This window comes from Cydia fagiglandana, chromosome 11 (genome assembly GCF_963556715.1).
Source record: "Cydia fagiglandana chromosome 11, ilCydFagi1.1, whole genome shotgun sequence".
Lineage (NCBI taxonomy): Eukaryota > Metazoa > Arthropoda > Insecta > Lepidoptera > Tortricidae > Cydia > Cydia fagiglandana.
The window spans coordinates 2,443,102-2,469,133 of record NC_085942.1 but is presented as its reverse complement, the minus strand read 5'-3'; the positions used below and the strand labels follow the sequence as shown (position 1 = coordinate 2,469,133).

General features: G+C 37.9%; 2 protein-coding genes and 1 non-coding gene across 3 annotated transcripts in view; 1 reads left to right on the top strand and 2 right to left on the bottom strand.

Annotated features, from left to right (window-relative positions):
* Positions 1 to 17,865, bottom strand: part of LOC134668781 (protein lifeguard 1-like) — a 33,071-nt gene extending 15,206 nt beyond the window's left edge. Inside the window, exons 1-6 of the mRNA XM_063526239.1 lie at positions 17,697 to 17,865; positions 17,116 to 17,131; positions 16,950 to 16,993; positions 7,522 to 7,715; positions 3,877 to 3,981; positions 1,570 to 1,676 (exon numbers count right to left, since the gene is read on the bottom strand). Of these exons, the coding sequence (XP_063382309.1) occupies positions 1,570 to 1,676; positions 3,877 to 3,981; positions 7,522 to 7,715; positions 16,950 to 16,980 (437 nt within the window). The 5' untranslated portion in view covers positions 16,981 to 16,993; positions 17,116 to 17,131; positions 17,697 to 17,865. The remainder of the gene's footprint in view (positions 1 to 1,569; positions 1,677 to 3,876; positions 3,982 to 7,521; positions 7,716 to 16,949; positions 16,994 to 17,115; positions 17,132 to 17,696) is intronic.
* On the bottom strand, positions 2,963 to 3,035 carry Trnak-cuu (transfer RNA lysine (anticodon CUU)). The gene has a single exon. It is a non-coding gene; the product is annotated as a tRNA-Lys (tRNA).
* Positions 17,866 to 23,961: 6,096 nt separating the features above from the next.
* On the top strand, positions 23,962 to 25,771 carry LOC134668768 (large ribosomal subunit protein mL52). Its single transcript, XM_063526226.1, has 3 exons — positions 23,962 to 24,101; positions 24,195 to 24,343; positions 25,533 to 25,771. Exons 1-3 carry the CDS (start codon positions 24,056 to 24,058, stop codon positions 25,707 to 25,709), a joined length of 372 nt encoding a protein of 123 aa, XP_063382296.1. The 5' UTR covers positions 23,962 to 24,055; the 3' UTR covers positions 25,710 to 25,771.
* Positions 25,772 to 26,032: the final 261 nt, after the last annotated feature.

Below are 26,032 nucleotides of genomic sequence, written 5' to 3'. Positions count from 1 at the left end.
CCATGGGATAAAATGAAAGTGACTTTCATATTTAATTTTAACTGCAAACGAGCGTACGATGAACTCTAGTTCATAAAAAAATAAGAGAAGCCCTTTGTAACTTTTATTTGTTCGCTGAGGGCATATTGAAAACCGTTTAAAAATATGATCCGAAAAATCACTTGGTCAAAAATTCAAATAATGTTCGACATACAATTTTCAAATTGCCAGTAATTCTTAAATACAAATGACAACCAAATGGAATATACCTTAAAAGTTTTATAAAGAGTTACATTTTTATAAATTATATGCCTCTTTCTATTATGTTATTTCTAAGTGTCCCATTCCCGAATATTTCAGTGCGACCCTCGTAGTTATATGTATATATAAAAAAAAAAAACAAAAAAAAGTTATTTGTACAACAAGAGATCAAAGTTTGATATTTCTTCGAGTGCTTATTTTGAGTCCCGTGCAAGCGAAAGACTCGCTACGCTCGTGAATCTAATTTAGAATCTTGAACGTAGTAAGGGATTCAAAAGCGCACGAGATGTAAATAACTTTGATCTCGTGTAGTACACAAAAATTTTCACCCTAAGCAGTGAGAACACACCTAGAGGGACAGAGATAATAGAACCCAAGTATATCGAACTTGTATTAGACCCCGCATGTTGAAATGACATTTGACTATAAAGGTCACTTGAACGTCATTTTGTCTCACTCAGTGAGTGAGAGACACTCGATTTTGCTCACTGAGTGAGACAAAATGACTCAGTGAGCAAAATCACATTTGGCTCACTGTTTTTAAGAAGCAAAGTACCCATGTTCGAGCTACTGAGGTGAAAAGTAAATTTTATACTTTTCCATTAGAACCAACCTGCAGACGTCAGGCGTATTGTGGATAGTTTTATCCACGTGACAAAATAACTGTCACTTTTGAACACCGTGGGATGGAAGGTGACGGACACCTTTTTACCACGCTGTCACGTAGACAAGAACGACCATCATATCCGTATCAATGGTACGTATGGTATTAGTAACACAAAAGAAGCTATAACACCGTGGCAGTAAGATGAACTTTAGCTCCCGCTGCACACGCGTGAAATAGAATGCTTACTGCACAAGTGTGATGAAAAAGCTATCACTATCACATAGACTAGGAAACCTCTAGACCAGCGGTCGGCAACCAGCGGCCCGTGGGCCGCATGCGGCCCGCGAACCTCCCACTTGCGGCCCGCGAGCCTCCCTAGCTATTTTGTTTGTAATATTGACAAATGACAATGTCTGATAATGTCATAAATATTAACAAAGTGCGGCCCGCGACTACTTCGTTGACTGCTATGTGGCCCTTGGCTGCTAAAAGGTTGCCGACCTCTGCTCTAGACCGAGTTTAGAGCAATTGTTTCATGCAACCGATGATGCCAAAAATGCGGGGGTGCGCGGGACGAGGTGAGCGAAGTCCCGTGTTGTAATTGGTCCGTTCAAAGACACGGACGTCACACAAAGACGCTTTCGACTCGAACATGGAGTAAAATTACTGTATGCGTGGCAGAGGGGGTAGCGCGACTATGCTCAATCATTATCATAACTTACATCATGTAGGAATGTTCTCTAAACCACAGCTTGGAGCCCTCGTGGTAGGTGAAAAGTGTAATGAACGCCATAGTGACCAGCAGCTGACACATCAGGATGGAATACACCTGGAACATAATAGCAAAGAGAATTTAGACTAGAGGAATATTGTCAAAGTAAATTGGGCCATTTTATGTAATTTTTTAAATTATTTTTATTTTACTCAGAATCATGAGCTCTTTTGATCCTAATAGGAGAAACAAAGTGTCCCAAAATTTCCGTACAATTTTCGATCTTTCCATTCCGTGGCCGCCATACTGTCTAAAGTCTATAAAAAACCGGGCAAGTGCGAGTCGGACTCGCGCACGAAGGGTTCCGTACAAATAAAAAAAAAGCAAAAAAGGCAAAAAAAAAACGGTCACCCATCCAAGTACTGACCCCGCCCGACGTTGCTTAACTTTGGTCAAAAATCACGTTTGTTGTATGGGAGCCCCATTTAAATCTTTATTTTATTCTGTTTTTAGTATTTGTTGTTATAGCGGCAACAGAAATACATCATCTGTGAAAATTTCAACTGTCTAGCTATCACGGTTCGTGAGATACAGCCTGGTGACAGACGGACGGACGGACGGACGGACAGCAGAGTCTTAGTAATAGGGTCCCGTTTTACCCTTTGGGTACGGAACCCTAAAAATGGTAACGGAATAGAAATAAAAACCTTGGGACACTTTATTCTCCTATTAGGATAGAAAGTGTTCGTGATTCTGAGTAGGAATAACATAAAATTTCACAAAGCAAAAAATAAGTGTACGGGACAACTTTAATAGTTATTTGTTTTACAAGGGGGCAAAGTTGTTGTTTAACCGCTTGTGCTAATATTGATACCCGAGCAAGCGAAAGATTCCAAAATTGAACCACGAGCGTAGCGAGTGGTTCGAAAAATGGAATCTTGAGCGTTGCGAGGGTTTCAAAGCACGAGGGTTAAACAAAATTTGCCCCCGAATGAAACAAAATTTTTCACCACACCAACCTGAAGCAAATATTAAATGTAAAATATCAAACAGAATCAAACCAAATCAAATCCAAATTAATGTTATTAAATATTTATCATCCAAAATCATCATTTAAAAGTCATTTCTACCAGCAAACATAAGAAACCAACTCAAAATTTGCATTTGATTACTTTGTCTCACATGTGAATAAAATGCAACTTTGCTATCAGTTTTTGAAGTGCAAAGTAAGCCTTTCCGAGCTGGTGTGGTGAAAATACATAAAATGGCCCAATTATGTAGTGAGTACATTTTCTGCCATCATTCGACACAAATAGTTAAAACTATTAGAACGCCATCCGAACATTTCTAAACCTTCAGGAAAAGAGAGGAATCGCCGTAGAAAAAAACATACAAAAATATTTCGCCCAACGTGGGGCTCGAACCCACGACCCTGAGATTAAGAGTCTCATGCTCTACCGACTGAGCTAGCCGGGCAGTTGACGCCTTCTTCGAAATTAGGGAACACGTTCTCAACGTGATATTATACAATACTAATATTGTCAATCACAAATATAAACTTTATTCCATTGATATAAAGTTTAAACTTAACTGTAGTAATTCTAATACGATGTTTCGACAGTTACTTGTCGATACAGTTCGCTAACCTTGGTATAAGTATAACTAATAAAAAAAGTAAAGTTTTTGTTATGATTAGTATAACTGTTTATTACGTGATATGCTGATAATATGTGTAAACACGAAAAAATACCCTAAAAAGGAAATTCGACGTTCATTCACTTATTTATGTTAAACTTTACTGCATATCTAAAAGGTACAAATGGCGGACTTTTTGCCTCATGGAATTCACTACCAGGGTAACTATCATCTTAATGAATTATTTTTCTATAGGTAAGTACATTTTCACCAATCTATTTAAAAAAAATGTTTAATTAGGTCGATCTGCGAAGTTCGTTTCGAATATTTAATAGGGATGTTGACTGTATTTAATAGCAGGTACAGTCAGCCAATAATAATGATAGAGTCGAAAAGTGGTAGACCACTTTCTTTGCTGACCGTATATTATGATACAAGTTTAGTGTGCTACGTTGGTCATTACTCATTATGGCTCCTCTACACGTTGGGCCAACGCCGGCCAATCCAAGGGACGCATTTATGCGTTAGAGGGAGCAAGTGATATTGCTATCTCATTCTACCGCATGCCTGCGTCCCTTAGAGTGGCCGGCGTTGGCCCATCGTGTAGAGGAGCCATTACACAATTTACACACAGGCGATATTGTGCTCGCGAGCTGAAAGTGAGAAAGTAGTAAACCCTTACCTTACGAACGAAGGACCTGCGGATACTCTGGTCATTGAAATCGAACCCCTTGACGGAACCATCTTCCCCCAAATCCGACACCCCTGGTTGGCCGTATCCACCCGCCTGAAAAAATAATACATTACACATTAACAATATGCTACGGCATAAGGACTGCGTCAAGCGAGACATGAACTCCTTCAACATCCCGGTTCATAAATGGGAGGAATACCGAGGACAGAGATAAGTGACGCAAACTGGTGTTCGATGGTCGTAAAATCCACGATGACGCTTGGTTTAAGACCCTCGCAAGTAAGCGAGCCAAGCGTCATCAGCCCGACGTCTGTTCGCCACGGGCACACTACACCTGCCAGTTTTGCGGTCGTGGTTGCCGCTCTCGTATTTTATTTATTTTATTTATTTATTTATTGAGGAGATAACACAGAAAAACATACATGGGATGAACATAAAACTTAAAGTAACATAAATGGCCTTAAATACAGATGCTTCCATAAACGTATCTCACAGAGAACATATGTATATTTATACCACTTACCTAATCCTAATACTTAACTAACATGCGTGTAGGCGACGGACCTATACCAACCTCCGTGCTGCGCGCGTGCTGGCCGGTAAGAATGCCGCAGCCAGCGCGCGTCTTTTGTTTTTGTAAATATTTTTTCACTGTGAGTTTCTCTATGCGATGGTAAGCAACTAATGGTTTTGTGTTTGCACATCTTTTGTATTTAAATGTGTAAATTGCCTCTAGTTTTGTATATATTCTTTGTACTTTATGTGGTGTGTAAATACTGTGTAAAAATAAACTGTACATATTAAACTTTTCGCGTATTTTTCGTCATCGGCGGCCCGACATCCTACAATGCGGTTCACAATATTTCAAATGTTAAGTGAGACTGTACCTATGTATAATATACTATACTATGTATGTACTTAGACTAATGTAATAGGAAGGAAGAAGTTACCTATTTGTTTCTATATAAATTTGTGACTGCTGCCTTAAACTGGGCGCGGGATTTTGAGAAGAGCTTTTACAGTCATGAAAAACGTTCTCGCCCTGCCTGACACTGTTTGTATAGTCTGCAATAGACTGAAAGGCCTATGAATGACACATTAACCTTTTCGACGCCGTGTCAAACACAAAAGAACCACTACCACCAGTTTTGACATTGACAGATACGCTCGCGCCTAAGTAACTTACTTTCTATGCATCTCGCTCGTACTCGCATATTAGTGCAAGCGAGATGTATAGAAAGTAATTTACGTAGACGCGAGCGTATCTGTCAATGTCAAAACTGGTGGTAGCCGTAGAGGTGTCACTCGGACGTCACGTCACCGAAGTGTCAAAGGAGCATTCCATGAAATTGTCTACCGTTGTCCCGTACAAACGCGAAGTTTCTGAAGATTTAAAGGTGTAAGAGTTTCCTTTTCTATGACAAATGGTCAAAAATATGCACAGAAAAATAATCGCCTGCTTTAAATGCCGAGAAAAAAGTCGCAACACAGGAAATACAATGCGTTTGTACGGGACAGCCCGTGGAATGCTCCCAAAACTGAAATTGAACTTTATGCATATGCACGTAGGTCTACGTTGCTCTACGGTCTGTGACCGATTAATCCGTCTTTGGCGTTGGCCCTGCGGTGTGGATATATCGATCATGGGCGTCCAAAAGGTTAACAATGGACCTATGTCAAAAATAGGGTATGCTACTGCGGATAATACTTAAAGTACCGGGATTTCCCGGGAAAATTCAAGCCAATCAAAAAGCCAGTACCGGTACTGACAAATGGACATCCCGGGTCATCAGTTCTTAATGTGATATTTAAAAGGATACCCGTAAAACAAAAAGCAGACGAATAATGATTTATTCATTTATCTGAACTAATAGCAAAACTATAAATGAGTCAAAATTTTTTTCGCTGTTTTGTTCTGTCCCCAAAAAATGTGACGGAGTGGAGCTTTTTTGTTTTGTATCGGGTGAAATTTAGTTTTTAATTTTATCAAGAGAATTATAATATAATTTACAGCTAGAAAGACATGCATTTGCAATCAAATATTTTTATTTTTTGATAATAGACAAAAATAGAAGCGTGACAGAGTGGTCAGAAACAGTACAACGAAAAGAATTTTGACTCAAATAACTCGGTAACGAAAAGTCCCGGGAATTCCCGGTTTCGGATCGATACCGGAAATCTTAGTCAGAATTGTGGGAAAAGTATTTAAGCCACCGGTTTTCTAATCCTCCTTATTTTGGTAGTTAGTTAAAACATAGCTTATTACATCACATTGTGTAAAAAAGAATCGATTGACATCTCATTCATTAAAATTGGTTTCATTAGTGGTAAGGCTACTTAAATTGACCTTACATTAGTAATACGAGTCATTTAACCGCAATAGGAGCATTCCATGAAATTGTCTACCGTTGTCCCATACAAACGCGAAGTTTCTGAAGATTTAAAGGTATAAGAGTTTCCTTTTCTATGACAAATAAATGGTCAAAAATATGCACAGAAAAATAATCGCCTGTTTTAAATGCCGAGAAAAAAGTCGCAACACAGGAAATACAATGCGTTTGTACGGGACAGCCCGTGGAATGCTCCAATACCATGATCTCAATATGACGAAGCTCAATGTTACTAGAGTCGATAATATGGATTTTAACACAAATACGATTTATCACAGAAGAATCAGATCTATATATTTTGGAGACATCTAAACCCGTAAGATTCCGAAATCGCGTTTATTTAATAATAATATTTTGACATTCGTTCCTTTATTGTCTTGACGATTTATACGTGAATTCTTTTAAAAAGCATAACCTGCAATTTATAATGTAATATTTATTAAAACATGACTTACATGTAAAACAAGACCTTGTCCTGAAAATGCCATTATATTCCATCTTTAAGCCATAATTTGGTATTTAACAGGAAAACAATACACTTCGTTCCATTTCTACTTCCTCTTTAACCAATTTGTTGTACGATTGAATCTCGAAGTAGAATTTTAATGATTAACTTTTATTATAATTTGTCAATAAACTATCAATCATTTTTAATTCATAACCTACTAGATATATTATCTGTCATAACATATAGGGTCGGTTGGACCGAACCGTCTGGCGACAGACTTAATTTATTTAGTTTTAAGAGCCAACATCAGGAGTGGTCATTTCTCCATATAAACGTACTCGACTGTTTCCTCCGTGGGTTATGATGCTAGAGCAATGATTTTTTCAACACAGATTAATATTGTCAATATCTGTGTGGGACCGTTTTGCTTGTTTTGATACTTATTTTTGTTTATTAAGGCGCTAGAGCCCTTCAAAAATGGCCACAATGGCCTAATTGACTATGCCGCAATGAGAGGCGTAGTATTCAAAACTGATATCAATAAGCCAAAAAAGCAAAACGGTCCGACACAGATAATTTCATAATCATTTAGATTTCCAAGTTTGGTTAGGATTGGTTAAGTTTTGGAGGAGGAAACAGTCGAGTACGAAACCTCGATTTTTGAGATAATTTCGTCTTGTCCTTATCGCACTAGTTTTAGGAGCCAATTCCGTTAGCGAGACGGGTATATTTACCTAAAATTTTAAAACTCGGTTCCTGTTTCGTCTTAAGAAATAAATAAAATTATTAACTTACTTCACCAGCATACCCCGGAGCGCCATAGCCCGGCTGAGGTGCATAGCCAGGCTGCGGGGGATAGCCACCTTGCGCTGGATAGCCAGCTTGCGGCGGATAGCCACCTGGAGGGGGATAGCCACCTTGCGGGTAGCCTCCTTGCGGGTAGCCTCCTTGCGGGTAGCCACCTTGCGGGTATCCACCCTGGTTCTGGTCTGTGGATTTAAAGAATTGTAATTAACTAATGACTATTAGTTATTCAGTCAGCAGCAGAAGTTAGGTGGTTATCAACTTTTGCTGCTGATTGTACATGTAACATATACTTAGAGATGCCTCGAATAATGTATTTGGCCATATACCGAATATTCGGTCCCTCTCCCGGCCGAATACCGAATATTCGGCATGACATGCGAACATTTTGAGTCACAATTTATTATGAAAACTGTTCGCCAACAAAGCACAACATTTGCTAAGATATATTTTTATGTTGAACATTAATTAATGCAGTTAGAGTCAATCGAATACTCAAAAAGTATTAAATATACCTAGTTTTTGGTCATTTTTTTGTATAATTATTCTTTTTAGGTAGGTGCAACAGATATTCGGTATTTGGCCGAATGGTAGGCAACATTCAACAACCGAATAACGAATATTCGGCAATGTGGCAGAAAGGCCGAATACCGAATAGTTGCCGAATAATCGTGGCATCTCTAGTAACATAGTCACGAAACGGATTTAGGGCGTCCGCTAGGTGGCGCGGGTGCGCGGAGCAAGCGCACGCAAGCGGGGGCCATTGTAGGTAAAATCCGTCGCTCGCGTCCGCGTCAGTTACCGCTCGGCCACGACATTCAGCGACTTGCGACGGCGGCAGGGACAACTATAGGTTTCAGCAAGACACACCGGTCGGACCTTTCGTTCCCACCTATGGTTGTCGCTGCCGCCGTCGCAAGTCGCTCAATATCGTGGCCGAGCCGTTTTCGTTGCTCATTTTTCGTTAACCCGCACCAGCTAACGGACACCCTTAAAGCAGGGTGCAAGTTGGTGTAATGCACCCGTATTTAAATTTTTATCGCCATGGACATTAAAGGCCTGTGCACACCGACTGCGTGTGCGTGACGTGCACGTGCGCGAGCGGCGTTGTAGTATACAGATCCTTATGAGAGATGGCACACCGCTTGCGTCACGTGTGCGTGTGCGGCACCAACATTTTAGCGCACGCACACGCGCACGTCACGCACACGCAAGCCGGTGTGGCTCGGCCTTAATTGACATGCAGTGCAATTGATGATAAAATATGGACGTTGAGCACGGAGAATTTCGTTCATTGACCCGCCTGTTACTATCTCTATCGCACACGCATAATTGTGTTGCTGCGGTTGCTGTCTCGCCTATGATGCCGTCGGTCAATGCCACTGTGCGCGCGGGTCAGTTTATTCGTAATAAATAATCTGTGAAAACTTGTCAAGAAACTGTTGAAGGCATTAGTATATATAAGTTACAATACTCTTTATTGCACACCTTACACAGTTTACAAAACAAATACAGTTTTGTCAGGCGTGGCTCACAACGCGATTTCGTCGCTTTGCTACAGGTAGCTAAAAGTACATCCGTTCGACCCCAATTTTGCGGTTTGCCATAAGCCGGGCGTGGCGCTGTCGCCACCTAGCGGCCATATCTGTGCTGATCGTAACAGACGCGTTTTGTTAGAGAGTGAGTCTTCTGTACCTAGTACTATTTATTCAATGGTTTTGTTTACAATTTGTGCTAGTGCTGCCTCTAGCGGCAGAATATTTTAAGCAACAACCACATTTTTTTCCATGCACATCGATTGAGATTATTTGGCAAAGCATCAAGACTTGCTGTAAACATACACCATCTTTGATACCGTTAACTGACAATCCATATACCTTATTGCAACGAGATAAAGTCTATCTATGGTCAGTTTCTGTTAGTAGGTACTGTTTGCGATTTAAGAGCATTGATCTTTTATGCAGTGCCGGGAGATTTTAGACGATATTTTGGAAATCTCGTGAAAAAGAGCTATATTACACATGACACATAACATAATTGTTATTTATTTGATATACATATGATTATTGCAATAGCCACTAAGTATATGTAGAAGATAACATCGTTCTTTAGAAGAGCTTCAACAACATAAAAGCTTACACAAATGTTTTAAGCGATCAAATACGTTTATATTTTATTTTAATTTTATTTTATTTTATTTAGTATTAGTTTTTAGTTTTATTTTATAGATAAGTTCGTTTATTTTTATTTTTAATATTTGTATCTACCTTATAAATAAATATAATCCACGTTAGGATAAGTCAAGTTCAATTAAATATATCGGCAGATGGCCTGATTCGAACTTTAATATGTACGTCAAAAATTAGCTCTAGATACGATATGGATCGGATATGTCAGTGTCAAAAGTGACGCTTCATTAGACACCGACATATCCGATGCTCAATCCATCTTGGAAATAATAAAATTAACTTAGTGGACATATCTTATTAAGGAACTATAAACTGAAACAGACGTCAAATAGGTACAAATAGGTAGTCACCAGCAATAGAAATAAAAAGTGGCCAAGCCGTTCAGTGCCCGACATCGCATTTTAATCAGTAACAAGAATAATATTTAATAAAAATAATTAGAAATGTTTCTCAGTTTTATCAACATAACAGTGTAAACTTGCCTGTTAACGCAGATGGCGACACCTGAGTCACCCACATTATTATCACATTTCACTAAATTACACTGTATTTTTAATGCTCCGTAAAAAAACTTTCTACACGGAGCTCTTATGGGATCAGTTCGGTCTTGAAAGTCGGTTAAATGCGGTCTTAGAGACCGTTTGACGTAGATAGTTAAAATGTGGATCTGTTAAAGCAACTACATACTAACACTGTGAACAAATCAAATCCAATCAAAACTGGGACGGGCTTCAGTATTAGGCAATTTATTTTATACTTATTTAGTTTATTTCTTTATTTATTTGATAAACAACCTTTGTATTTTAAAATAACTTTATATAGAAACCGTCTAACACGCTTTATAGACACATAATAACTGCTATTTACCTACAAGTCGGGTTATCGATTGAAGTAACACAATGCAGAAAAGAATTGTGTTTCGATCGAAAACTCGAAGCCTTGCTAATATAGCTAATAGCGGTTACGGCTCGGCCACGACCTTGCGCGACTGGCGACGGCGGCAACCATAGGTGGGAACGAAAGGTTCGATCGCGGCGTCTCGCTCCAACCTATGGTTGCCGCGGCCAGTCGAGCAATGTCGTGGCCGAGCTCTTATTTTAAAACGCCATTCTGAAATTGACATTGTATGGGAGCGGTTTTTCGGTAGCGGGTGCGTGTGACCCTTATTGCTAAGACATAAGGTTCACACTAGTCAGTTACGTGTGTAGTGTGCATCACAATTAAAACATAGATGTTAATGAGACATAGAGTTAGACCAAGAAAAGTCTGCAGCGGTTTTGATAGTCCACGCAGTGCAAGTATCATTTATCTACCTATACGTCATAGTTTCATAACCATTGACGTTTAAAATAACACTTGCACTGCCACTCTACATATTTCGTTACGTTCAATATATGCGTGGCGTACCGCAGGGTCGTATATTAGGTCCTTTACTATTTGTATTATATAAATTTCAATATAATATGTAGGTATTCGTTAAACTGATAAAATGTTCGCTTGTTCTAATTCAAATACAATTTTCTTGAAGGGGCTCACTGATTAACAGTCCGCCGGACGGTATCGGTCTGTCAGTTGTTCGGAACTGTCAAAATTTTGTTCTGCCGATACCGTCCGGCGGCCGGACTGTTAATCAGTGGGCCCCTTTAGTAAAATAGGAGCTACTGCGCTAAACGCGTACACTGATATGGATGGTGTTTAGCAAAAATGTGTCAACCCACATTAATTTTGCAATAAGATGTCAACACAAAAAAACTGACGCTTAAAGTAGAAATTTTATTGAAAAATTAATATGGGTTGACACATTTTTGCTTAACACCATCCATATACTGTCTCCGTTTTTTCATAGATACAAATATGTTTCGTTGAGTAGTACAATCAACCGACCCTTAAGTATGTTAATCCTATTAGAATGAATGGCACTCGTACCTTGTAACACATATGCCTCGTGGGAACTGTTATGTATAGATAAAACAATATACAATGCTTATAGTCATTTCAACGACAACAGATCTTCAGTACTACTTAGTACCCTAGTAATAGTACTTAGTACCCTAGTAATAGTACTTAGTACCCTAGTAATAGTACTTAGTACCCTAGTAATAGTACTTAGTACCCTAGTAATAGTACTTAGTACCCTAGTAATAGTACTTAGTACCCTAGTAGTAGTAGTAGTATCTTGAATCTAGACGACCTAAAGAACCTGGCCGAGGACCGCGAAAACTGGCGCATACTCCACCGACAAGAGCCATGCTCTTAAATTATGATGATGATGATGAATATACGTATAACCAAGTCTAGAGACGACCATAATCTTCAATCATAAAGGAACGATTTTTTTTTCTCTGGAGAATGATCAATTTTATAAAAAAAAAAACATTTGGAAATTGTAATAAATCCCCAACATACTCGTAAAATGAATAACAAAGAACATAAACATAAGTCTGAGATTGCAATGATTCACAGTAATTCACACTTATACACACTTGGATGGATATACAATACATTTAGTCTTCTTCCTCGCAATATCCCGGCATTTTGCCACGACTAATGGGAGCCTGGGGTCCGCTTGACAACTAATCCCATGATTTGATTTAAGCACTAGTTTTTTAAGAAAGCGACTGCCATCTGACCTTCCAACCGAGAGGGGAAACTAGGCCTTATTGGTATTAGTCCGGTTTCCTCACGATATTTTCCTTCACCGGAAAGCGACTGGCAAATATCAAATGATATATACAATACATTATTCTCAGTCCTAAATTAAACTTCCTGTAGGTATAATTTTGCCGTCATAAACTCACTAATTTCCATATCCTTCCCCTTATTTACTAAAAATAACAAATATCTCACTATTCGCCGTCGACATTACACCAATAATATTCCACCACAACTGACTGTCGCAACACACATCCAACCATCTCTGAAAAACTATTCAGACGCAAACTAAACCTAATTACAATGATCTAAAGTCGAATTTCGAATACCTGTTCATAGTATACTATCCTCAAACTGACGACCGGGGTCATATTACTATCTCTTTCACTCTTGCTACGACCGTGTAAGTGTGAAAGAGAAGTTTCACTACCCCGGTCGACAGTTTGGTTTGAGGATAGTATACAATACACGTCTAGCCTCCTCTGAAAATCTATGAAAATCTAAACTGAACCTAATTACAATGCCTTAAAACTGAATTTTGATTACTGATTTATACGACAAGTCTAACCGCATCTGAAAATCTATTCAGACCCAAACTGAACCTAATCACAATTACCAAAAGTTGGTTTTGGAATAGCTTTGACATTTTAACACAAAACAATTGCTAATTTCACAAGGTCGTCCTGCGTGTGGTAAAGTTGAAATTGCCGTAGCAATTATCGGACCATGTTTGCTATTACAATGGCTTCGAGTACCTACCGTGAATATCGAAATTTTGATATCTGCGTCTCTATCGCTCTTGCATATTTAACGGCAGCAGCAACATCTGAGTTTAGGTTTTGCGTTACGTTGATACTTTAAGCTACATAACATCGAAATTCGAATATCGGGTATGTCAGCTCTTGTTTTTGGTCAAGCAATGATAAACAAGAGACGGAAATGGAGCTAAAGGTTTTACAGCGGTCTAAATGAAGTCCTCCCACACACAGCAAAGACATCAACAGCTAAATTCTTAGAGAATGCTGCAGAGCACAGTTAAAAAAAAACACATTTAACCAATTTTCAAGATGGAAGTGATCCCATAAGAGCTGCGCGTACAGTTTTGTCCGGAGCTCTAATGGCTCCTCTACACGATGGACAAACGCCGGCCACTCCAAGGGACGCATTCATGCGTTAGAGGGAGCAAGTGACATTGCCATCTTATTCTACCGTATGGCTGCGTCCCTTGGAGTGGCCGGCGCTGGCCCATCGTGTAGAGGAGCCATAAAAAGTGGTCTTATCGAACGTCATATGCGATAATTACGATATAATTGAATTGTGTCATCTTTAAACACGTTACTTCAAAAACGTCATATCCAGTACTACATTAAAATATGAAAAGTAGACTAAAGGCGTATGGAAATAAAGTTCAAATTCAAATAAGGAGTACCTATTTCCTAATTTTGTAAACCAACTGTGACATAGTTATAGGTAAACAGACTTGATGGATTGAAGACAATATCCAACTAAGGGGCTGTCCATAAATTACGTTATCGATTTTTTACCATTTTCGACCCACCCTCCCCCTAAAATCATCCAAAAATTATGCTCCGAATGAACCCGTTTCCTCCTACGTCATGCTACCACCATCCGATGCCCAGACCCCCCCCCCCCCCCCAAATTGAAATGACGTAATTTATGAATAGCCCCTAACATTAGACGCTAGACAGACAGACGGACAGTGGAGTCTCAATAACAGGATCCTGTTTTTACGCTTTGGGTACGGAACCCTAAAAAGTATTACATATTATGTACACAACTCATCGGTATATTCAATAGCTACTACGGCTTTTATGCATGGTGTATTAGAAGAATTCATTACCATTGTTTAGATTGCCTGAAGAAATTCAATGAAATGATATCATAATTCATAAGTTTAATGTTTCACAGTAAATAACTTAGATACCTACTTACTGAAGTATCTGACCATCTACTCTGAGAACGTTATCTGTTCTTTAATGGTTAAGAATTTGATAATTGTTTATTACATAAACAAGAAAAAAATTAATCTTGTTTAACACATTACGCGTTAACCTTACCAGACTGGTTCGTTAAATTATTTCACGGAAATGATTAACAAACCGGCAAATTTTATGTTATATTGATATGTAGGTAGGTACAGGTCAGCAGCAGACGTTGCTAAGCGGGCGAGGTGTTCAAAAAGATCTTGACGCGACTTAATTGTCAAGAGAATAAGAGCGTGCCAAGGTAATTTCGAACACCTCGCCCGCTTTAGCAACTTCTGCTGACTGTACGTACGTATTTATTTAGGTTTATTATTTTCGTAAATGACAAAAGCCTACCCATTATGGATATGATGTTATGGCACGTGAACGTAGTCAAAACAGGTTTTTTTATTGAATTTACTAACTAGTAAAAACGAGACCTCTTAACTTGACAAGTTTTCGTTATAAATAGAAAATATCATTAAGATGCATTTTTAATAGATCAATCGGCTTCCTAATACACGTATATAGGTATGTAAGTACATAGTTAATTACTTATTCATAAATTAGGTGGTTATAGTTATGTATGACGCCATAATTTAACCGGTTTTTTATTAAGCAATGGGGGGGGGGCTATATTGTGACAGGGAGTTAGGTACCTATTATGTTACAGCTTCTAGTCATTTAAATTTAACGAGGGAATTCCTGTTTGAAGAGCGTGAATCATACACTCCATAATAAAATCATTACAGACACAACTCATTTTCAACCCTAAAATGTAAGACATAAGGATACATTTTCAAGCGCGAACTGTGAATGTATACATTTCGTTGACAATTAATTTTGAACCCTAACTGTGGAAAATAAGGTTTAAAATCAACTGTGGTAATAAAGTAAATGCGTTTGGTCAAGCTGTTTGTGGGCAGATATGCAAAAGCACCTTTAGTGTCTAATTTCATAATTCTCTGTAATGATAAGCGAGAAATAACTGAATTTAAACCATAAGCATTAAGTTACTAAGGCTAATTTCCTATTGACTTGAATTATGTTTATGTTTGTTAATCAAAACTATTTCAGATTTTTAAGAGGTATATGGGGAGAGGTAGGCTAAGGAAATTCAATTATGCATTTAATTATTAGGATGTTAGATTTTACCGCAAATTTCACTATAAACTGGCTGTATTATCAGCTAGCATTTTTTTAATGAATCTTTTTTAGGGTTCCGTACCCAAAGGGTAAAACGGGACCCTATTACTAAGACTTCGCTGTCCGTCCGTCCGTCCGTCTGTCTGTCACCAGGCTGTATCTCACGAACCGTGAGAGCTAGACAGTTGAAATTTTCACAGATGATGTATTTCTGTTGCCGCTATAACAACAAATACTAAAAACAGAATAAAATAAAGGTTTAAATGGGGCTCCCATACAACAAACGTGGTTTTTGACCAAAGTTAAGCAACGTCGGGAGTGGTCAGTACTTGGATGGGTGACCGCTTTTTTTTGCTTTTTTTTGTTTTTTTTTTTGCATTATGGTACGGAACCCTTCGTGCGCGAGTCCGACTCGCACTTGCCCGGTTTTTTGGATTTCATTGGCCTATAAATCCCGGTCTTTTGATAGGCTTGCGTGGGCAACACATAGAGGCCCTTTGGAGAGCTTTAATGTCATGTGGAATGTGTAATTATATGTGGAATTTTGGAAATGAAGAAGCAAGCACTGGTGGCCTAGTGGTAAGAGCGTGTGGCTTTCAAACTGGAGGTCCCGGGTCCAAACCCCAGCTTGGTGCTTTTCGGTGAAGGAAACCGGACTAATATTTAAGTGTTCACCCCGGTTGACAGTTTTTTTTTTTAATGATACTATTCCTAAAATGAAAATGACTTTAGGGCCAGTTTCACCAACCACATTTGACAGACTGATCACCGTCAGCCGGCGCGCCCCAGCGCTTACTATGAAACTTTCCATACATAAAAAATTTGCGAACTCTTTAACGATACGAACAGTTTGGTGCAACAGACCCTTAGTGTGTATAATAAAGTGTGCCTAGAATGTGCAGAGTGAAAGTGGTCTTATGTTAGTTTTAACCAACCTTGTGCAAATGTTGTCTCATGTAATTTGTATGACTCATGTCTCATCATGAGGATTTTCAGTATATAGTTACTTTAAGTAGTTTTCTACTAAAACAGTTTTTATGCATTTACACAGGATTTGACATCACAGATTAGCATGCCATAGACAAAATAGTGCCAGGTGTACATTTAAAATTATCCAGTGCATGATAAAAGATTTTTTCTAATCAAACACCATAGTAATATTAAAAAGCATAAATAATTATACATCTAATTAGAAAAAGAAAATTAAAAAGCTGTAGAGTTAGACCAAGAAAAGTCTACAGAGATTTTGATAGAGCATGCTGTGCAGGTGTTATTCTAAATGTCAAACTTCTATGAAATTATGACGTATAAATAACACTTGCACTGCATGGTCTATCAAATTCCCTGCATAATTTTCTTGGTCTAACTCTATGCACCACACTTCAGTCTTTTATCAAACACTGGCATAGACAACATAGTGTAACATTTATAATATTTGAATAAAGACCTCCCGGATAAACTCCTGGATTCTGCCACATTTCCCACTACTGGCTGCAGAAAAAAAAGAAGAGAGATTATAAAAAAAGTAAAAATAAAGGTATACATACACATGGTGTTGTAATTTGGCTGTTGGTTGGGGTTTAGCTTGTCGGAATCCGTTTTGGAGCACTTACACAAGTCTCCGGTTTTCTGTAAATAAACATTGTTGCATAGATAAGATACCTGATACCTACTTGGGAGGAGATAATGTCAATATTTGTCTTTGATATCAAGGTTCTAGAAAAGAAAAAAAACTCACAGATTATAATTTAAAAAGTCTACTGGAAAACAATAAGAATGATATTCCAATCTACATGATTATGAAGCTACTGTTTTTCTAGCAAATCCAGGATAGAAAATAATAAGTAGAATTTTAACAAAAAAAAAACAATATGAAGGTTAAGAACAAACCTTGCCTTTAGAGCCTTGTCGTGGGAGTTAACTTCCGAAAAAATCTATATTTTAACATGATGCAATACACGAAACACATAGAATACAAACAATTCGGAAAATATTTTTATTCGTCAGGTAAAAACCCTCTATACTTATGTATGCTTCAAATCATCTCAAAGGAACGTAGTTCGACTTTTAAATCGAGTGGAGAAAGTGAAGAAAGCTGTAGAATATGCTAGACTTAGCGGCGCACTCTTTGATCGATCTGTTTTCAAAACACTACATTTTAGTTTTGGGTATTACGCCATTTTAATGAACTCACCTTATACGCACTCCTCAAACACTAAAACACGTATACACAGTTATTTGTTTACTTGGAAAAGCAGGAATAAAACAATATCACTGTGAAGAACGATTATTCACCACGGCCTTGATAAAATAATACTGATACTGACTCGATCTCGCGTTTTATGACGTATGATTATGATTTCACTGATGTTTCACTGCTTTTCAAGACAAGACGTACATGAGACGTACCAACCTACTTGAACCTACTAGCATTTTCTACTGAAGTTGATTGGCGTACAGTTAAAAGCTGTCAAATAACTTGAACGTGATTGGCCGGCTTCTATGACAGAAACAAAAGCCACCAATAAAGTGTTAGCATGAGTTCTTCGTTTTATTTCAGGCAGTAAGTAAAACAGCGTATAACGGAACGTACCCACTACGGTTAGTGATGCTCGAATCGATTAGAATCGAATAACTATAGCTGGTCAAGCAAATCTTGCCAGTAGAAAAAGGTACGTAATTCAAATTTTCTGCGGGACGATAACCCTTTGCGCCTACGTTTTTTAAACTTGCCGTCTTTTTCTACTGACATGACCTGCTTGACCAACTTTATTTGTAATATTTGGAGCGGAAAATTATATCGATTAAAGAAATCGTGTCTAGAAATTACACGATTACATTAATTAATTAATTTTCTATTAACGATAACGACTAGGTACCCCGAGCTCAGACTTTTGGTATTGGGGAAAAAATAAGAAAGGCTTCACTGGGGACCAAGCACGCATCGTCGCTACAAAAGAACTTAGGCCCCATTCGCACGACAGCTTAAGAGTCCTTACTCCTACAGACGAGCGTATTTTGCAAAATGCTTCCTTTTTCATTCAAGATTACGACGTAACTATTAGTATTTATTCAAAAACTGATAACGTACTTAAATAATCATTTCTTAAACTAGGGGCTGCAAACGTTCTAATTTTCATTTTCTCTTTTTGAACCTAAAATAAATGAGTTTTCTTAGAAGTCTTTTTCAAAATTTGCAGTGAGAAGGGTCGTTTCGGCTCTCAATTTTGCAGTAAACAAGAATCATTTGGTATATAAATGATTACAATTCAACTCATCATATGTTGTACGAGGGGCTTACATGCTTGAAAATCGAACTTTCATTTAAAAAACATGATAAAATACCTTCCGAGTTTTCTTAATTTTTTTGGTGAAAACAGGGTTACATTATATTTTTTTATCGCTAATTGGACTTATATTTTGCCACAAAAAAAATATTTTAACAAACTGTAACTTTATGTTTACTCATAAAAAAAAATCATAACTATAGGACCTACCTTGCCGTAAATATATATATTTTTTAAAGACCTATAAATCACGCTGCAGCGACACCGCGCGCTCATTCTCCGCCGAGCGCGCTTAGGGAACGGACCTGCGCTCGATCGTCAGGCGCTCATTGCTTCGTAAACATTGAGCGAGTTCCGAGAACTGTTGTATACTATGATTAGAAAATCTTGATCCAAGGGAGAGTACATTTTTCACACCATATTAAATTTTAACAACCGACTCTCGCTTATGTGATAGATTTTCAGTGTTACTTGAATTCTGGTTAGGGTTTGCATTTTAATTATACCCGGACGACCTGGATGATGTCCAGGTTCTCTTGATGGAGTCAGGAATTGGCCACCGAACTCCTAATCTACTCATCTTAACTCCATCGTGTTTGGGCTCCATGGATTTGCCTTGACGAACACCACGGATCTAGATGAGGTCTAGGTTCTCATGATGGACTCAGGAGTTGGTCACCAGAACTCCTAATCTACTTATTATCACTCCATCGTGTTTGGGTTCATTAGATTTGCCCTGACGAGCATCATCTATCTAGATGAGATCCAGGGTCATGAGACCCTTCTGGTGACCAACTCCTGACTCCATGATGAGATGGTCACCAGAAGTCCTAATCTACTCATCATAAGTCCATCGTGTTTGGGCGCAATAGATTTGCCCCGACGAGCACCATTGATCTAGATGAAGTCCAGGTTCTCATGATGGAGTCAGGAGTTGGTCACCAGAAATCCTCATCTACTCATTATAACTCCATGGTGTTTGGGCTCATTAGATTTGCCCTGACGAGCACCATCTATCTAGATGATGTCCAGAGTCACGAGCCCCATCTGGTGACCAACTCCTGACTCCATTAATGAGATGGAGTTAGGAGTTGGTCGCCAGAAGTCCTAATCTACTCATCATAACTCCATCGTGTTTGGGATCAATAGATTTGCCCCGACAAGCACCATCGATCTAGATGAAGCCCAGGTTCTCATGATGGAGTCAGGAGTTGGTCACCAGAACTCCGAATCTACTCATCATAACTCCATCGTATTTGGGCTCAATAGATTTGCCTTGACGAGCACTATCGATCTAGATGCGGTTGATAGATTATTAATATTATTTTATTTTATATACTTACAAATAAAGCTTCATTTGCTTCCTCCCTTTTCACATCCTTAAGGGATAATTTTTGAGATTAAAAGTTTGCTATGTTATTCCCTGGGACTCAAACTATCTCTGTACCTACCAAATATGAACTAAATTGAATATTTTAAACTTTCGCGTTTTGAACACATATTAACTCACATACCCGCGTTAGACCCGTCTATAATGTGGGTTTAACTAAATTGGTTCAGCAGTTTAAGTGTGAAGAGGAATTAAAAAAAGTATTTTTTTTCTTCATATTTTATGTGTTTTTACTTCGGAATGGTGTCATTATGATGACACCTGATGATGATGATGATGATGATGACAATGAATTCGGCACCCCCGATTTATACGAAAACGATACCAAACTTGGCCTAGTGGCTTAAATGATACAGATATCAAGATCAAGTTGTGAGCCCCGCCCCCCCCCCCCCTCCGCCCCCTAAAAATTTACATCAAAAATCTGGGTGGCTCCACTTCTTGAATCCATCCTTGGATCCTAAGGACCAATCCTGCCAAAGGAAATCTCTTGTTCATGCAACGCCGTATGTTAGGCCCAGCACCCAGCACCATCCGCTATTACTTCTGTTCTGTTTTAGACATAGAATCGAACTTCAGAGAGTTGTTACATTGTTAGTACTCTCAAATTTATTGTTTTTATACAGGATGGCCAAAAAATAAGTGCTTTTCCGTTGCTAGCAAGAAAATGGTTGCTAAAAAATGTACCCTCCCATAGAAAATGGACTAGCCAAAATCTATGAAACAGTAATTTTTTTTTTGCGATTTCGGTGTAGGTCCCATACTAAAAGTTGCTCAGTATATCACTAAAGCTCCCTGGCAACGGGAATGCCCTTATATTTGGGTACCCTGTATATGCATACAGGTATATATTAGGGTGTTGCTTATTTCGTCGAAATTGAAATTTTCTATGTCTCACCCCCTTAAATTGTTCTCTTTCACTAAAAAACAATTAGAATTTTTTATTTCGTTTTAGGGGTCGCTACCGAATTTAGAAAATTTGAATCCTTCATACATTATGATTTTTTTTTTAATTTTTAGTTTTTAATTAGTGAGACAGTGAGTCAAAGTATATGGAAGCTATTTACATGTAATTAAATACTAGGTATAGTCAATATATTTTAATTTTTATTCCTATTTTAGGAGTGCGCACTGCTGAATGAATATTTAGAACGCCTAAAACACGCATACTAAAATTTAAAAAAATAGTGGTATTATTTTATGTTAAACTGCACATTAATACACCCTGATCCTGACCCGTTGATTCATATAAAAAAAACAAGAAAAAAGACTAAAAAAAATAATCTTGTATGGAGGGTGCAAATTTTCAAAATTCGGTAGCGACCCCTAAAACATAATTGAAAATTCTGAAAAAAATACACATTTGTTTTTTAGTGAAAGAGAACAATTTAAGGGGGTGAGACATAGAAAATGTCAATTTCGACGAAATAAGCAACACCGTATGTATATATACTATAATTTAGTATAATCTTATCTTTCAAACATTTAATTATTCAACTTCCTTGGTGAACTGACTTGAATAGTTCCTTGACTTCATGGATGAACTTGTCGCAATAATTCCATGACATAGGTAAACAATCATTATTATTTATTCGTCGTTGGTTATATATTTTCTCAACACATACACTCTATTCCAGTGGTTCTTAACCTGGGGGTAATTACCCCCGTGGGGGTAAAACTGGTATTTTACGGGGGTAATAAGCTAACCTAATATAACAATACAACAAACGTACACGTTTTATTTTTTATTACCATTGGGAGGAGGGGTAAAATCAGGTTCCCTAGTTAGTCATAGGGGTGACCGGACTGAAAAGGTTAAGAACCACTGCTCTATTCACTACTATCATGCTTATAAAAGAGTGCCAATATAACGTTAATAGTACATTATTGCAGAGGCCGGGAAAGGGCAATTCGTGGATGAGTTTCGATTTTGTCGGACGACGCGAAGCGGAGTCCGACAAAGAAGACGAATCCACGAATTGCTATTCCTGCCGAGGCATATATAGTGCTTTTCTCCAAACATGCGAGGAAATAAGCTAAAATAATTATTATTTAACCATCAAGCATCACTCAAATCAAACCTTCACATCCAAAATGTCAAAAACAATTTCCCTCTTTAATTAATTTTTAAAAGTTAATGTTACAAACTTATTCTGCCATTAAGTATTCGTTCATTCAATATAATTGTGCAATATAGTTGGTCAAACCAACTTTTCAGTCAGTAAGAACCAGGAAAACTATACCCATCCTTTTCTTTTGGGTGCTAGAATTAGTGTAAGACAAAGATAGTATGATTCTCTTTGTCTATGTTTGAAATGAGAAAGTCCTTTGACAAACTATATAAGCTTTATGAACACGGATGAGATTTAAAAAAAATATAAAAATAATCTTTGATTTTATTAAGCAGTATTCGCACGATCATACACGTGAAATGATAGCTGATCGGGTCGTGTAGAAGCGGCTCGCGGCAATAATAATTGGCCGTTTGCGTTTTTTATTATTAAAAAGTAAAAAACACTACAGTAATAAGTTATTACTGTAGTGTTTTTTTACTTCCCGTCCGCTAGAACAGGACAGCAATAGTTTGATGTTTTTTAATTAGAGTTTGACATTAACGAAGAACTTCCCGTAGTATTTTTGCTACAGTAAGGTGAACATTTCCGAGCATATTGGAGAAAAATAAATTTACTTGCAAATTAAATTGAAAAGTATCAATATTATTCTCGTCTGCGTTGAAACGCGCATAGCTTTGCCGGCGCTCGCGTATCAAGCGCCAGCGCCATCTATCGAGTGTTATTTCGCAAAATCGGCGAACGCTCTAAGGAATAAGGGCTCTTAAAAAGCGTTGCGTTAAAACCCAACGTTGGCGCTTATTTACCGTTTCCAATATTTGTGTTCATATGAACGCTTAAAAATCACTTGTGAGCCGTACTGCCACGTACGCATCTCAGCAAAGCCATACTTTATTTGCTATTACAACGTATTATTTGAATATAGCTTGAATATTCCAGGAATTTGTAAGCATAAGTTGACATTTTTAAGGTGAAACTAATAATAATCTTGACGATTGACACCAAAAATTGACACTTGACAGCCAACTGACAGCAGCGCCGGCGCTTTTTTAACGCTTGTGAGAACAGATACACGGAGTTCCGTATGCTCTATTCAATTTGACGCCAACGCTCAACGCCGAAAATCAAACAGTGCTCGATAAAAAAGCGCCGCGCTTAAAAACCGCCTTCGTGTAAATACATACATGGTTATCCATTTGCGTCATTCAAACGCTTTTTTAACGCGCGTTGAAAAAGCTGCCGTGCGAACGGGGCCTTATAGTGACCATAACTCTGGCTGGGGAGTGTTTTTGCTCAACGCATAAGCATTGTTATTCAGTGTAGTAATGCGACCTTCTGAGGGCACTGCCCATCAATTTTTTAAGTTTATTAATAATTTCCATTAATCTTTTTAAAATTACTTTTTAATTATACAGGTCTTAATATCTATAAAATAAAACTTATTAAAGTTAAAAAGAAACTAGGAGGTGCAAAGACTAATTTAGAAACTACTTGGTCAAGCAGATCTTGTCAGTAGAAAAAGGCGGCAAATTTGAAAAATGTAGGCGCGAAGGGTTATCGTCTCATAGAAAATTTGAATTTCGCGCCTTTTTCTACTGACAAGATTTGCTTGACCTTATAAGTAGAAGTACCGGTAAAAAAAAAAGTTACTAATCGATTTGATTTCAATTCCATTTACCGCTTCAGCCGTTTCGCAGGACATCACTAGAAATGTCAAATGTGCTAATGTTATTATGCCATAACATTGCTGTATTATAGGTTATAATACAAAAATAATAATTGTACGATTAATCAAGCTTTTAAAATGAGTATCTTAATGAAAAAGACCTCACTGCATCTTCCAATTGCACGTAAGTACATTCAATAGACTTTTCATCATATTCCAATCTCGGAAGAAGTTAGTTTTTCGGTGAAAATGTAGTGATATATTTTCAATATTTCAGTGTTGAATCGCAGTTTTAGCTGCACTCCTGCGCTTGAAATCAAGCTATTACGTGTCAGCAAAGGTCTGCCTGTGAATCGCAACGCCGAGGGCATACTTACCGATGGCCCGGATTATACTTTCTTGGATGGACGTCCTACACCTTTGCTGGTAAATTTATTCAAATTAGCACTTAAATAGAGAACCTATCGCGAACCACGTGTTGCCTCTATCACACTTACGTACAAATTTACAAGTGCGACAGAGAGGCAATGGTAGGCCCTCATTACGATGGTCACTTATTTTATTATACTGTTACAATATATCAGGAGACGTAGGCCCGTATTAAGACACTTGGTATGGCACATTAGAATTTAGGGAGGCCCCTTCTCCATTTCAATACCATTGCTAGGTTGCCTAAGCCCCTAGGTCCGAGCCCCTAGGTAGAAATCTGGCCCTGAGTGGATCTAAGCATATTTGAGATTGTAAGCAGTCTGAAAAGACTTGGCTTATTAATTTATCTATTGTAAACAACCCTATAGTTCGCTTTTTTTAGCATTAGAAAGAATTTCGCAGAAGTAAGCTTGTGGTTCCAAATCCGGCACTTTTAGCGGTAATAATATGAAGTAAATTATATGTGTGAATAATGAAAAATAAAGATATCAATGTAACTATCAAGCGGAAACTCTTTGATACCAGCATACTTCCTATACTTACTTACGGCTGCCAAACCTGGGCTCTCACTAAAACACACATTAGAAAGCTAGAAACTTGCCAAAACTCCATGGAAAGAAGTATGCTGGGGAAAAGACTATCGGATAAAATAAGAATAAAATCCATAAAGAAGATCACCAAAACAAAAGATGTCACAAAAACAATAAAAATGTTAAAATGGAAATGGTCAGGACATACAATTAGAGGCAAAGAAAAATGGTCGAAATCGATAATGAACTGGTTCACAGGCCATAAGAAAAGGAAAAGAGGTAGACCATTTAGAAGATGGGTGGACGACATCAAAGCCACAGCAGGAACCACATGGACGAGAGTTGCCAAGGATAGAGAGGAATGGAGAAGGTTGGAGGAGGCCTTTTGCCAATAAATGGCACACAGACAGAAAAAAAAACGCAAGAACTGTAGAAAATAATGCAATCTACTGTCTGAAATAAAGGATTATTACATATTACAAATTATATGTATTGACCATGCTACATTAGATAATTCTATAATTAACACAATTAAAGAGCCTGATAAAAACTGCATGCTTGCTTCTGTGGAGTTCTTTCTAATGCTAAAAAAGGAACTATAGTGAGTGACACAGCTCAGATACTGCTCTTTACTACCTCCATTTTGTAATTTTCAGCATAAACAAAAGCTCCGCATGGAGAAACAACAAGACTACGCATCCCGGATAGTTCAGCTTAGTTCGGAATTGGACTTCGCTAAAGAGAGATACCAAAACATACAGAAGGCCAAAGAGGAAGAGAGACAGAGAATATTGAACAACAGGTTGAAACCAAAAGGAGAATCATTGAAGTAGAATTTGTTTATAATTTTAGATAATATATTCTGTTAAGTAGTGCATTTTGTTTTTAAAGTGAAATTTTTATTCTTTTACCCTTTTTGGACTGTCTATTGGCATGTCACATTACATAATTAAAGGGATGGCCAGTACCGTCGTTACCATAAGGGCACATGGGGCCCGTGCCCAGGGCCCCTATCCTCATGGGGCCCCGAAGGACAGACAGTAACAGTAAATTTGATTACTCATAATAAATAGAAGAACATAGTAGAAAATATTTAGTTTAATTCGCTGTCTTTACTTAAAGATAAGATAAAGATAAGATAAAAAATAGTTTATTC